This window comes from Cibotium barometz, chromosome 59 (genome assembly GCF_041138505.1).
Source record: "Cibotium barometz isolate CiBa-2024 chromosome 59, ASM4113850v1, whole genome shotgun sequence".
NCBI lineage: Eukaryota > Viridiplantae > Streptophyta > Polypodiopsida > Cyatheales > Cibotiaceae > Cibotium > Cibotium barometz.
The window spans coordinates 19,554,041-19,567,393 of record NC_141104.1 but is presented as its reverse complement, the minus strand read 5'-3'; the positions used below and the strand labels follow the sequence as shown (position 1 = coordinate 19,567,393).

Below are 13,353 nucleotides of genomic sequence, written 5' to 3'. Positions count from 1 at the left end.
TGTAAGTACACTCTCCATATGGCACCCAATATAGTACCAACTATCCAACTCTGACACACGGGTCCAAGTCATCAAAACGGGAGCACAGACTGCCCCTCTCTGCCACTCACGTGCCTCTCTCTGGCTGAAGCATGTGGTAGCATCCATCCACCAAGCTAGAATGCTAGAGCATGTGCCAGTGTAGTCCTCACCACACCAGTAGAAGCCGTATCATCCTTGGTAGTATCACTGTTCACTGTCATCCTCGTCAGCTTTGCCTTTGCCTTTGTCATTCGTCGAGCCTTGAGCTTTAGCTTTGGATTTGAAATCTCGAGCCAAATGCCCTCGCTTTTTGCACTCATAACAATGGCTCCTAGACTTCTTATTGGATTCCGATGCAACATGTGCCGATTCTACATCCTTCAGAACTCGAATCTTGCCTTGGGAAATGAGCACTACTTCCTCCTCAATGAGAAAAGACCTGAGATCATCAAATTCCTGCTTTTCCTTCGTGACTTGTAAGCGTAATGCCCTCGAGACCATCTCGTACTCCTCAGGCAACTTTGTAAGAACTAAGGCAGCTAACTGGGTACTAGTTAACGCACTATTCATAGCCAATAACTGATCATGGATAACCTTTGCCTTCATTAGAAATGATTGCATAGAGGTCCTAGCTTCAAACTTGATGGAAAACAACTAGCCGAGAAGGGTTACTGCTGGCATTGTTGAGTCTCGATATCAAACATTCCTGCAAGCTTTGACCACATTTCCTTGGTAGCTTCAAAGTCTGTATGACAGGGGAAATTTCCTTGGTGAGAGATTCTGCAATCGCCGCCGCCGACATTGCCTTCGCATTGTGAGCATCCCAATCCATAAGAGATTTGAGAAACTCCTCCTCTTGAAGACATGTGAACCGATTGCTATCCCTTCGGGGATGTTCCTCCGAGCCATCAACAATGTCCCATAAGCCTTTTCATAGCCTCATGAGTACCAATGTGCATAATTGTTACCATTCAGTTTGTCGTCCTTGCCCGAACTCAGGAGACCCATCTCCTTTGTCAATCCGATCCACCTCTCCAAAAAAAAAATGCAGCCCAAATCTCGTCCAACTTCACGCTGAAAATCAGCACTCCTCTAGCTGAAAAACGCAAATTTGAAGGGGTTCTCTGCAATGAAAACACTGCTAGATCCAATCAGTCCCCCTCTTATAGCAAAAATGTTGGTCCAAGAAGGGTGCTTCTCATGATGAAAACGTAGCAAATCAATCGCTCTCCCGGTTAAAAAACGCAGCAAATCAATCGCTCTCCCGGTTGAAAAAACGTAGCCGAGATCTGCCTTCTCCTCGCGCTCCGATCCCCTAGGCGTTGACGTGCCTCAGCTCTGATACCATGTCAAAGTTGATAATGCAGAAGCAGTATTGCGTTAGTGAGAAAACGCTAAGGGAGAGAGGAAGGGAGAGAGAGGGTGCACAAATGCTAGAGAGAGGTAGAGAGAGAGAGAGAGAGTATTCGAACCAACACAATAGCAAATGAATTAGATGATTTTTACAATGGAGCTAGGGTGCTTATATATCCACAAATGGACTTGGCTGACCTCACTTGAGATGCATGCAAAAAAAATTTAACACATTTTACCTCGAAGTATAGACCACTCGATTCATTTTTAACTCCTCCTCCAATTCTACATTGATGTCTTGCCAATGCTTTTCCCATGACTTCACAATGTCATCTGTGACATCCTTTGAACTATAGAGAAAGAATGAACACCCATTTGTATGGATTGTAAACCTTATGTGCAAACACTCTTTTCAATTTTGACAAATCACGGCAGAGATCCCTTACACGTGGATTTATAATACATCTACATAATGGCACAAAAGGGACATGAACACCTGGGTTGATAGTGACACTCTTCAAAAATTGTTTTTTGCTTCACAACCACTTGAGGAATCACATCCGTTTCCTTTTCTACTTCATTGATTGGCAATGCATCTATAGGATTAACTAGTATCAATGCAAGGGTATTTTCAACATTCTCACTTCCCTCAGTGCTCACAGTTTGATCTTGAGATGTCTCAGATGATGACCCAATGTTAGACCCTTTCTTCTTTGTAGGATTGGGCCTTGATGTTGTTACTTTTCTCTTCTTTGGCATCTCAACCTGCAAAGAACACACAAGCAAAAAGGAACATGGTCAAATTCTCAACTGCTACACCCATGTAGAAGCTATCACATCAAATACACCCATGGTCACATTCTCTACTCATGCTCATCAAATACACCCAAAAATAATTGCCACTCAATCGTTTGCATAGTCTCTAGGGGGTAGTTTGCCAGTGAACTACCCTCGGGACGCCTTGCTTTTGCCATTACATAGTGGCATCAATATGTAGTATGATAGTTTTTCTATGTACTATATGTCTAATGTATGCATAGTATTATCATGCACAGTATTGTGCATGATAGTTCTATCATGCATAGTATTATGAAATCTAGCATCCAAAGAGAGTGCACACTAATATATAGCCACCGTACTGCCCACAGGATCTAAACTATTGGAAGCCTTTTGATAAAAACACATGTTCCCAACTAGTGATCTGGAACAAAATACTTTGTCCAAATCCAAATATGCATCAAACATTGTGCTCAATACCCGATACCATTATGATTGGGGAGGAGAGCACACTCTGAACCCCCATGTATACAAACATTTAAGCCTCCATTGATTTCATGTGGCAACTACGTCTACGGGTAGTTTGTTGGTGAACTACCCAAACACAGCAACAATAGCATTGGACCTTTTTAAAAAAACAAATAGAAAATAATATAAAACTCCATCTTGGAAGATCAAGTGAATACTCCATATGGGGGTAGTTTACTCCCAAACCTATCTAAGTCGTAGTCTTCAAGGGTACAAATAACAACACAATAGATTTGTCTTACAATGTAGACACGTGCATACATTTTGAAAGTGGGGGTGCCATGAGAGGTAGTTTCCTGGCGAACTACCCCCAGTCGTGGTCTACAATTATAGATAACAACACGAGGGATTTGACTTACTAGGCCTTTCTTCGTCGGATGCCTCTACATCAACCTTCTTCCGTTTGTTTTTGTGAATTTACTTAGGTTTTGCAAGCTTCAATCTATAATAATAAAACTTGTGAAATCTAAAATATATAAAACTTGTGAAATTTGGTAGACTTTACAAAATATATAAAACTTGTTTGTAGAGTTTACCAGCTTGTAAGCTAGCAAATCTATGTGAAATCAAGTGTGTGTTTTCGTAGATTTTACAAGCTTTTGAAAACTATAATGTATAAAGCTTGTGAAATTTGGTAGATTTTACAAGCCTGTAAGGTAGAAAATCTGTACCTTGAAAGTGATTTCTCTTCAGCTATACCAAATGTGTGTGTGAAATCAAACGGTCTCAAATTGGCTCATTGAATAAAATGTCTCATAGGAAGACTAGTGATGACTCATTGTGTATGTGTGTGTGAAACTTGTAAGGTAGCAAAACAATAGAAAATTCCCATGACAACGATCAAAAATCAATGCTTAGGGGTACCCCACATGGCTAATACCCACACATACAAAAAGACCGTCTCTGAGACAAAGATCTGAACACTTACCACCACAGAGGAGAGGAGAGAGTCATGTAAACATACCACTGCAGATGATGTAAAACCCCTTCTTCCTCCACACTTCATCTCTACAAGACACTTTTTAACATAGCTTCTCACTTTGGACCTCAGTCTCATATGTTAAACTAACTAGACCTTGATCTCTTAGATAAAGTTGGACTTAATCAAATTATAGAGTGTTAACTTATATGCCGTTGGGAGTTATTAAATGTGTTTGGTGGGTTGGAGTATGATATTAACATCAATGAGATTAGATCATTGAAGTATTGTTATTTGATATTAAATAGATACTAAAGAGATATTGAGAGGTACTAAGTATTGAATATTGTACTAAAATTATTAAAGCTTGTTAAATTGTTCAAAGTGTTGGAATATTATATTTCATTGAATGCAGTATAAGTTTGCAGATTTGTTGCATGAAGTGACACATGCAGTATAAGTATCATGTAATAAAATTGTAGTTTCTCTTATGAATATCTTAGCAAAACGTATATTGGATAAGTAATTTTCCATGGAAGACATTTTATTAGTTTGTGTTTATCGGATAATGTTTGAAATTATTTTTGAGATAATTTATAAGTAAAACAATTTAATCTATCTTTTTTTAGAATACTTTTTATTAAATATGCATGAGTATTGTTGTTGATGCCATATCTTTGCCGCCATCATTACCATCAATGTGCAAAATAACTTGATAAATTCCACCTTATTGCTATTATTGCTAATTCAACTTTTTTTTAGAAGTTTTGTTAGTAGTTTCTATCTTGGTTAGAAAAACTATGGAGTTCATTCTGATTAGAGATAAAAAGAAAAATCAAAGAGATAGAGATTACCATAGAGCATGGTGTTGTGGAGGTGTTTGCTAAAGAGTTGGTTGCTTTATTTTCCTACAATAAGCATGAAAAGATGCAGGGGGGAAGAGAGCTTAAGCTCTTGCAAGCACACACACACACTCACAAAACCCTAATAGAGAACACACAAGGTGAGAGGCTGAAATCTTCTTCTCTACTCAACACTCAACACACCATATACAAGAATAAGAGTACACACAATATGAAAGGTACTCAACCAAATACATACACGGGTTCTCTATAGTGTGAACCCGACTAAATGAGCTGGCGCTATAACTATGCCAGTCTCTAGAATGGCTGTCACACAGCCTATCATCCCACTGGCCACATATTTCCCATGATCTCACCAACCATGCCAGTGGTGTAAGTGTGGGGCCTATCCCCCAGGCGGGTCATCAGTGGCCACCGCCTCACTAGACGAGCTCGATATCTCAACAAAGCAAACCATTTCTATGCATTAGTTAGTTGGGAGGGAGCAAGATGGATTGTCCTATGTACTTCCAAGAATCAATAGGAGATCTGGTGGTGCTTTCCACTTAGACATCTAGTTTGGTAGGTGCTTTATTGTGTCCGGGACAAAGTTTCTTGGAAGTGATGGTTACAAGGTGGAAGCAATGGAAATTAGTACGGATGAGGTAACTTTCAAGGTAGAGACTGGAGAAAGTAGCAAAGCTGATTGCATTTGCAACTCTAAGACCAAAGAGAGTTACATTAGGAACTCAATGGAGTCTTTTTGGGCCCTTTAATTTGCCATGAGGTTATGGAAACGTTTAACTTTTTGACAAATAGGAGCCCGCCATGTAAGCAAAAACCAATGGTTTGTAAGAGAGGTGTAAGAGTGGTCAAAGGGTGCACTTTTTCTCCCAAAAAGGGGAGGGGGCAGTTGAACTAGTAAACAAAATGAGACCTAAGGGAGGACTGGGAGGTTGTTGGATCTTTTTTTACTTTGTGAGAGAATGAGAGATATGTCAATGGCATGCCATGTTTACAATCCTTTTGTCTGGGAGATGCAACAATAGCCATTGGGTAATTCAAAGTAGAGAACATTGAAGTACAAACATTGTTTTGGGATCTTCTTAACCGAGTCATGGAGCGAGAAGGATATAAAAAGGAAAAATTTAGGGGATTTATGGGAGATGAAGCTCAAGCAAATTGGCGTGCACTAAGAATGATGTTTAATGGTGGCCTGGACAAGGAGATGAAAGGAAGAGACCGCTCTTGATCTTTCCATTGGGAGGAACAAAGTCTTCACAAACATGCAATTGCTTGTATTCCACCCCATTTGCAAGAGGAGTTCAAATTTAGATGCCGGCAATGGAAAGGTGCACCATCAAAATAGGCTGCCAAATTTGAACTTGATGGTTTGAGGAATTAGCTGAGGAGCAGGCATGTGGACAAATCAAAGATAACCATACTGGAAACATGGCTTGTGTGGTGGCATGCTACAGTAGCACACTGGGAGAATACATGGTTGGGGTAATGACACAAGTTGCTATACATTTAGCTTGTTGTTTGAGAAATATGCATTTGTACTTGATGAATTTTTTTTTTTAATAGGCTATGAAATACAATGACAAGTTTTTGGTGCCCGGGCTAGTCTAGTAGAGTATGTTCATGGAAGCTGGATAGCAGCAAATGATGGTGTGAAATACATTACCCTATTTGATGCCTATGCGAATGACCTCGCTACTGCAAAGTGCAAGATATGATGCTTATTTGAGAGGTGGACACTAGGGTACATGGCTTGTTGAGAAGCTCAAAAGAAGGAGTGCTTCTACAAAATCTACCTCAATTGTGCCTCAGACAATAATTGACCTCAGCAATGAAGCAGCCGTGGAGATGAATGCAGCAACTGGGAGAGCTTCTACGAATGGTGATGCTAGAACAGTACATAGAAAGTGAGTAAGAGGCATTGGAAAACCCATCATGAAAACAAACTCCCATTGGTCTGAGTATGGTTTGTTTCTCGATCGGTCCATAGAGGTCATCATTGTCAGGCTGCTCAGGAAACCATTAATAGAAGCCAACACGGTGAGATGATTGTTCACCGAACCAAGTGGGCCATTAAATGAACTAAACTAGGGTGTGGAGCAAGATGTCTGGGCTATCTACTAGGAGAGGGTAGGAAATGTGACAAGGCTATTGATGGTGGGAAAGGGAGAGGTGGTTTGGCAAGTGTCTCGGCACCATGATTTGAAGGACTCATTCAATTTCCAGGTGGTGTTCAAAAGCAAATTGTGTGGTTTTGTGGTGATGATGTGTCTCACACAGTAGAGAATATTCTGATATAGTCATTGAGAAGCCTACTTCTAGGCCGACAAAGTGTCCAAACACTATTGCAAGAAAAATAGGTAACTGACGAGGCTTAGCTAAAAAGATTCCCTCCCAAAATGTGTGAAATCTAAAAAATGGCTTAAAAACATAGTTTTTTGAAAACATATCTAGAATTCCATCTATAAATTTAAAAATTACATGAAATTTGCTTTTTTTTTAAAGATTGAGAACACGTGTGACCTTCATAGATTTATAAACTCCTATTGTTTGTGACATAAAAATAAACTTGACTTACAAAAATGACATAGGAGCCTACATAACTTAAAGAAATATCAATATTTTTTAAATAAAAATTTGTTTTATAAATTTCATGAATGCAAGATACTTTTTTTCATGGACTTTCTTGGGACAAATTCTACCACTATGCATAAATATGCACATTATTTGACAACAAGCACTCAAAAAATATTAGAATACATAACAATGTAAGCTCCATAATTTATGAAAATTTCTACAAACATTCTTGAGTCTATTTCTAGACCCAAATAGCAAAGCCTTTAGTATATACTTACCTTGACAATTTGCATGACATAATTATTTGCTCTATTATTTATAAACAGATAATGGGCATGATAAACAACCAATGCTAAGAGTTTAAAGAGGTCAGCTTAAAGGTGTGCAAAGGTAGACTTCTATTCATATATATATGTAGAAGATGGTAACTATGGAGGCTCTGAGTAAACCTAAGCATGTTAAAAGAGTAGAAAATTGAAATATTTTTTCGGGCATGATAATTTTAGAGGCAGACATCATATAGCCTATGAGTGTAAATTTTGACCCACATACGCATTTGTTTTCATAAAGGAAATTCTTGTTATGTGATATGGATAAGGGTGGCGGGAAGAAATTGTAGCTTATATCATGTACATATGTGGTGGCGGCAAAAATTCATAGTATGCATATGTTGATGTTTGATCCAGATAACCATTATCATGAATGTAGGTGATGGTATATCTAAGAGTAGTGTAGGAATGAGCTCTAGTTATAATTATCTAGAGTACATGTGAAGGATGTTGAGAGATGGTATGTCTAATGGTAGTGTAGAATAAACTCTGGTTATAATTATTTGGAGGACATGTGAAGGATGCTGAGAGATGGTATGTCTAAGGGTAGTGTAGAATAAACTCTGGTTATAATTATTTGAAGGACATGTGAAGGATGCAATCTTCACTCGTCGCTCGTGACATTGTCTTTTTGTATAAAGAGAAAAGAGAGGAGCTCAGGGCTTCTAGAATGGTGGTAGAGAAGAGCTTATAGCTTTTACGAAGATGACGGTAGATTCAAGATCCCCTATGCTAGAGAGCATACTACTGGACATAGGCATGGTAGAGTCCAGGCTCACATGTACCTCCCTCCTCGACATAGATGATCCTACCATGTGTATTTATTATAGCTCTTCACATTTAAAATTAAATTGTAGAATAAAAATCAAGATTAGTAAATCAATCGCCTCATGGTTTTTCAATTAATAGAGCCTTGCACATCTAGATTAAAATCAATGGATTACAAGTCATCATGGATTATATCATCTACCTCTTCTGTTATCATGAATTTTTGGCATCTACTATGTAACAATATTAATTATGATACAAAGGTTACAAAGTTACATAGACAAGCATTTTTTTTATGACCTCCTCTCAAATTTGTAGTCAAAGATTGCGACCATAAGTGTTTTTCAGGTCTTTAGCCCTAAACCTATATTCTACCTATATCACCTTATCCTAGGTATATTTTTCTTTAATTCTATGATTTATAAGATTTTTTAAATTTTTTGAGATTTTATTGGCTACTATCTACTATTTGGAATGCACTTTTATAGATTTATTGGTGATAAAAATAAAAATAATTCTCGTAAAAAATATAAAAATATTTCAAAGTTAAGAAAAGTAGCCCCCTAAAATTTGATGTTTTACTTCAAAGTTGATGCAAAACATCAACTTTTCCACACAACTCGATGTTTTGCATCAAAGTTGATGCAAAACATCCTCTACCACACAAAACTTGATGTTTTGCATCAAGTTTCAGATGCTCCAGAGAAGAAAGTTGAAGGATCGGAGGTCGATTTTCACAAACGGCCTATTTTAGTGATTCTGTCTCCGCTAGCATGTTCAGGCGACCTATTCCACAAATTTTGAGAACCAACACAACTATGTTTTGATGCGATGTGCAGACGTCACAAAGCGATTTGGTGATTCACCAAATCGCTTTCTGACGTCTGCACATCGCATCAAAACATAGTCATATTGGTACTCAAAATTTGTGAAATAGATTATCTGAGCATGCCATCATAGACAGAATCGCTACTACGATAGGCCATTTGTGAAAATGGACCTGTGATCCTCCAACTTTCTTCTCCATAGTATTTGAAACTTGATGCAAAACATCAAGTTTTGTGGTAGAGTTGATGTTTTGCATCAACTCGATGCAAAACATCAACTTTTCTATAAAACTTGATGTTTTGCATCAAAGCATTACCGAAAGTACTAGTTCCAAAAGCGAAAAGGAATTCGTTCGCGAAAAGATTTGCATTATACGCCGTAACAGCCCCTAAGATGCTAAACGTAATAGGTACTAGTTTGATAGTGATTAGAGTAGCAAACTCAGATTCGGCAAGAATCTCATTTTTGGGTAGCATTGAAAGGGAATTGGCCCAAAAATTGGTGCCTAAACCAATCATCATATCGGTCCCTACTTTGATGCAAAACATCAAGTTTTATAGAAAAGTTGATGTTTTGCATCGAGTTGATGCAAAACATCAAGTTTTATAGAAAAGTTGATGTTTTGCATCGAGTTGATGCAAAACATCAAGTTTTGTGGAAAATTGATGTTTTGCATAGCGTTAATAACAAAACATCAAGTATTGTAAACAAGTTTTTTATAAGAAATGTGTAAAGTACCCAAAATATTATCATTTTTTGGTAGTGTTGTACGCATGCGTAGACCACTTTTTAAAAAGAGATAAAAAAACACAATGTTTTTGCTAGAATCTCTAAAAGATGCCAAATGTTTCTCATTTTCAAGAAATATTACCTATTTTGTTCGCAATAATGTTTCCAGTGGAACAAGGCACAAATCTTACGAGGGTAGAGATTGAAGGTTTGTGGGATGTAGGGTTTGATTTATTGAATATAGGTCCTTCAAGGGGAAGGGCTGCTAGAACTACCCATGACACAATGGAGGGAGGGAAGCAGGAGACTTGCATGGTATGGATGCCAAACCAACACATCGTGGAGGTAAAAAGGTTGTTGTTTCAACAGTTGTAACAAAAGATATGGATGCAAAGATGATCCTAGCTACCAGCCTTCAATGTCAAGTTACTGAAAGGAACATCATTCAAGCCAACGAGGACATGGAATTTCTAGTATCAACCTCGGGAAGTGAGGCTCATGGTGGGAAGACATACAAGGTAAAAATTTGTGCATTCCCATCGTGTAGTTGTGAAGATTTTGAGTTCGGGATGGATAAGGGTAAAAAGTACGTACCTTGCAAACATATATACTACGTATACACAAATGCACTAGGACTTCAAGTGGCTACACAAAGGTTTGTTCACCCATGTAGCTTTAACAAAGAGGGAGTTGGGGTAGGCGCTCAAAAATTTCGTTAACTAGTAAGAGAGATTGAAGGTAGGGGCCCTGGGAACTCTTTTCCCTGGTACCCGGGACAAAACCTAACCAAATTCTTAAATGGATCCCATCACTACAGTCCTATAATTGCAGGACTTGTATGAGAGAGAGAGAGAGATACTCTCAATAGAATATTGACATGGGCATTTAAAAAACCCAAATCCAGTGTGTCGCTTAGCGACACAAAAAATGGTAATACTTTAATAAGCTTGTGAACTATATTATGTCATTTAGTGACATAAATTGTTTTACTAAACATGTCATTTAACAACATGTTCGATTTATATGACACTCTTACCAACACTCTTGTGGGGGCCCAAATGTCACTAAATATATCACTTATAGGGGCCCCTTAAACTTATAGTAAACCCTTCATACAAAGTCAAAGTGGCATCTTCCAAGAATTTTAAAAGGGTCTTGTGTTATTGATTTAATGTCCAATTATTGGTGCTACACTGTCTATTGAAGTCACGTATATATGTAACACTTGTTAACCACATTCTTAACATGGTTATCTTCACCAAAGATAACCATGTTAACACTCTCTATTGAAGTCACGTATATATGTAACACTTGTTAACCACATTGTTAACATGGTTATCTTCACCAAAGATCAATAGTATGCACACCAATATCAAGTGCAACATATGCATTAATCTTTAGCACCCACAACAACCACCAATGGATGGACACTACCTATGAAGGAAAAGTGTGAGTCTATGTCAATTTAAGCTCCTAGCGCATGGCAATATGCATATAAATGATTCCTAATGATTGAGATTTAAGGATGAATTATGAGATATGTAATTAAAATTTTATAAATCCACTTATAAGGCAAACTAAGTCTTGGCCACCCACAATATGGAGACACTTTTAGTGAGAGTGAATGAGAGTGAACACATATGGCCCTAAATATAAGTCAATTTCTCTCATAATGCAAGATAGAAGATACAACACCCCCCCCCCCCCCGGGTCAAAAAAAAAGGGAGATACAAGGGAAGATTTCTCTAACCTTTACCTTGTTTCTTTTAGGGAAGATGAAAATATAGATGAAATTGAAAAGGAAGTGTTACCTCCCACTAAAAAAAGAAACACGTTTGTGAGAAGCTTTCTCCCAACTTCGAGAATAAAATATTCTTGGGCCTATTCAATTAATAAGGAAGGAAAAATAGATTAAATATAAAGTATGAACTCAAGTAAAGCCAAACACTCCTTTTGTAGAAGAGGGAAGTACAATCATTCAAAGCAATCTTTAGAAGATCAAATGCACATAAAACAGTCCAAAAGAGACTTGATATACAATTGAGACCTCCTTCTAAGTTAATTGAAAACCATGGTACACGACTGGTTGGGAGAATCCATGTTACAACAAGAAGAGCTTCTGGATATTTTCATGCATTTCACTTGCTGTACATTTTCATGGAATTTGTATTTATGGTGTACGTTGGCTATCAAGAGAAAAAAGAGATCAATTTGTGTGACAACAATTTGAGCTTATCCAACAAAGGGTCTCTTTGATATAGGGAATCAGTGTGGAAGTGAAATATTAGAATGCAGACATGTAGATTACAAGTAGTAAAGTAACAAATTTGTAACAACATTCTAAGCCAAGGGTTTTCAAATAGTGAACAGTTGTACTAGGTTCAATGGACTATTAAATAGTGAAGAGTTGTACTAGGTTCTTGAGGAGATCTTAACTGATCCTATGGCATTTATAAAAGGTGGACTATTGTATGTGGTTGAATAGTTTATAAATATAGTTATATTTCTTTTTTTTTTAAGCTAAGGGTTTTCAGAATGAGTGGTAAGTAAAAAACATCATTTTTCTAAAGAAGGGCAACCCTTCTCCTGAGAAGACCATTGCCCCTTCAATTTAAAAGTAAGGGCATATATGGCTTCAAAACTTGGGGATTTTGAGACGCAGAGTTCAAACTTTGTTTAAGAATTAAATACCCGGGGTTTACTGTATTTGGGTAGAAGGTTCAACCGGTGGAGGATTGAAGCGAGAGCCGTAAGCTCATACGACTCTTTTTAAATTATGTGGATTGAAGCGACAGCCTATGCTTTCTTTGTTTATTAATGTCTAGCCAGTAGCTCCTGTTATGTGTGTTCCATATAATTAAACACACGTTTTGCTTGTGTAGATCATGAGCGATTTGCTTGCTTACCAAAAACAAAACAAAAAAAAACAGTCCCTCACCATGTAGCTAGCTAATATAAGATACATCTCCTCTCGCAACCTGCAATTTCTCACAAAATGGCTGCTTCTTCTTCTTCTGCAGCATTTCTCATCTTCCTCGTCGTATTGGCTTCCGTGTTCAGCAGCACAACAAGCCAGGGCACTATCTTCAACTGTCCTGTAGATCTAGAGGTCAGACTGTCACGTTAATTATGATGCTTAATCACTGATCATCTCAGTTGCAGCAGCTTAATGGTAGTTATGGGTCATGATCCTCTGCTGCTAATGCCTGTTAATTAATCTTGATTATTGATTCCTGCAGTATTGTTCGGGTGACTTGTCTACATCTTGCACCAATGCGACTCTGGATGTTGCGAACCTCACCGCAAGCTGTGAGGACGACAGTGGGGTGTACGAGACCTCATCGCTTGACCTCAACGAGCACATCTACTTCGGAGCCTACGATTCCCAGCTTCACTGTGTTTCCGGCTACGGCAATTTCACGTCATCATGCTCCAACACGACGCTCAACGACGGCCATGTCCTCTATGCGTACTGTTACGAAACGTCGACTGAGATTATAGAGGTCAGCGTGGATCTCGATTGCTGTGTTACCGATGATGATGGAGCTTTAGGCTGGACTTGCGTTGTGGGTGCCAACGGCCGGCCCATGTCCGGTCTTGTAACGGCGACACGCTAGCTGCAAGTCCGGTCTCATAAATAATAATCTCGTGATCAGCTTTT

The 13,353-nt window shown here is 38.2% G+C and overlaps 1 protein-coding gene across 1 annotated transcript in view; it reads left to right on the top strand.

The window, feature by feature from the left end:
• The first annotated feature begins 12,574 nt into the window (after nucleotides 1-12,574).
• Nucleotides 12,575-13,353, top strand: part of LOC147605566 (uncharacterized) — an 892-nt gene continuing 113 nt past the window's right edge. The window contains exons 1-2 of the mRNA XM_086793556.1: nucleotides 12,575-12,801; nucleotides 12,932-13,353. The exon at nucleotides 12,932-13,353 is cut by the window's right edge and continues 113 nt beyond it. Of these exons, the coding sequence (XP_086649682.1) occupies nucleotides 12,688-12,801; nucleotides 12,932-13,309 (492 nt within the window). The 5' untranslated portion in view covers nucleotides 12,575-12,687 and the 3' untranslated portion in view covers nucleotides 13,310-13,353. The remainder of the gene's footprint in view (nucleotides 12,802-12,931) is intronic.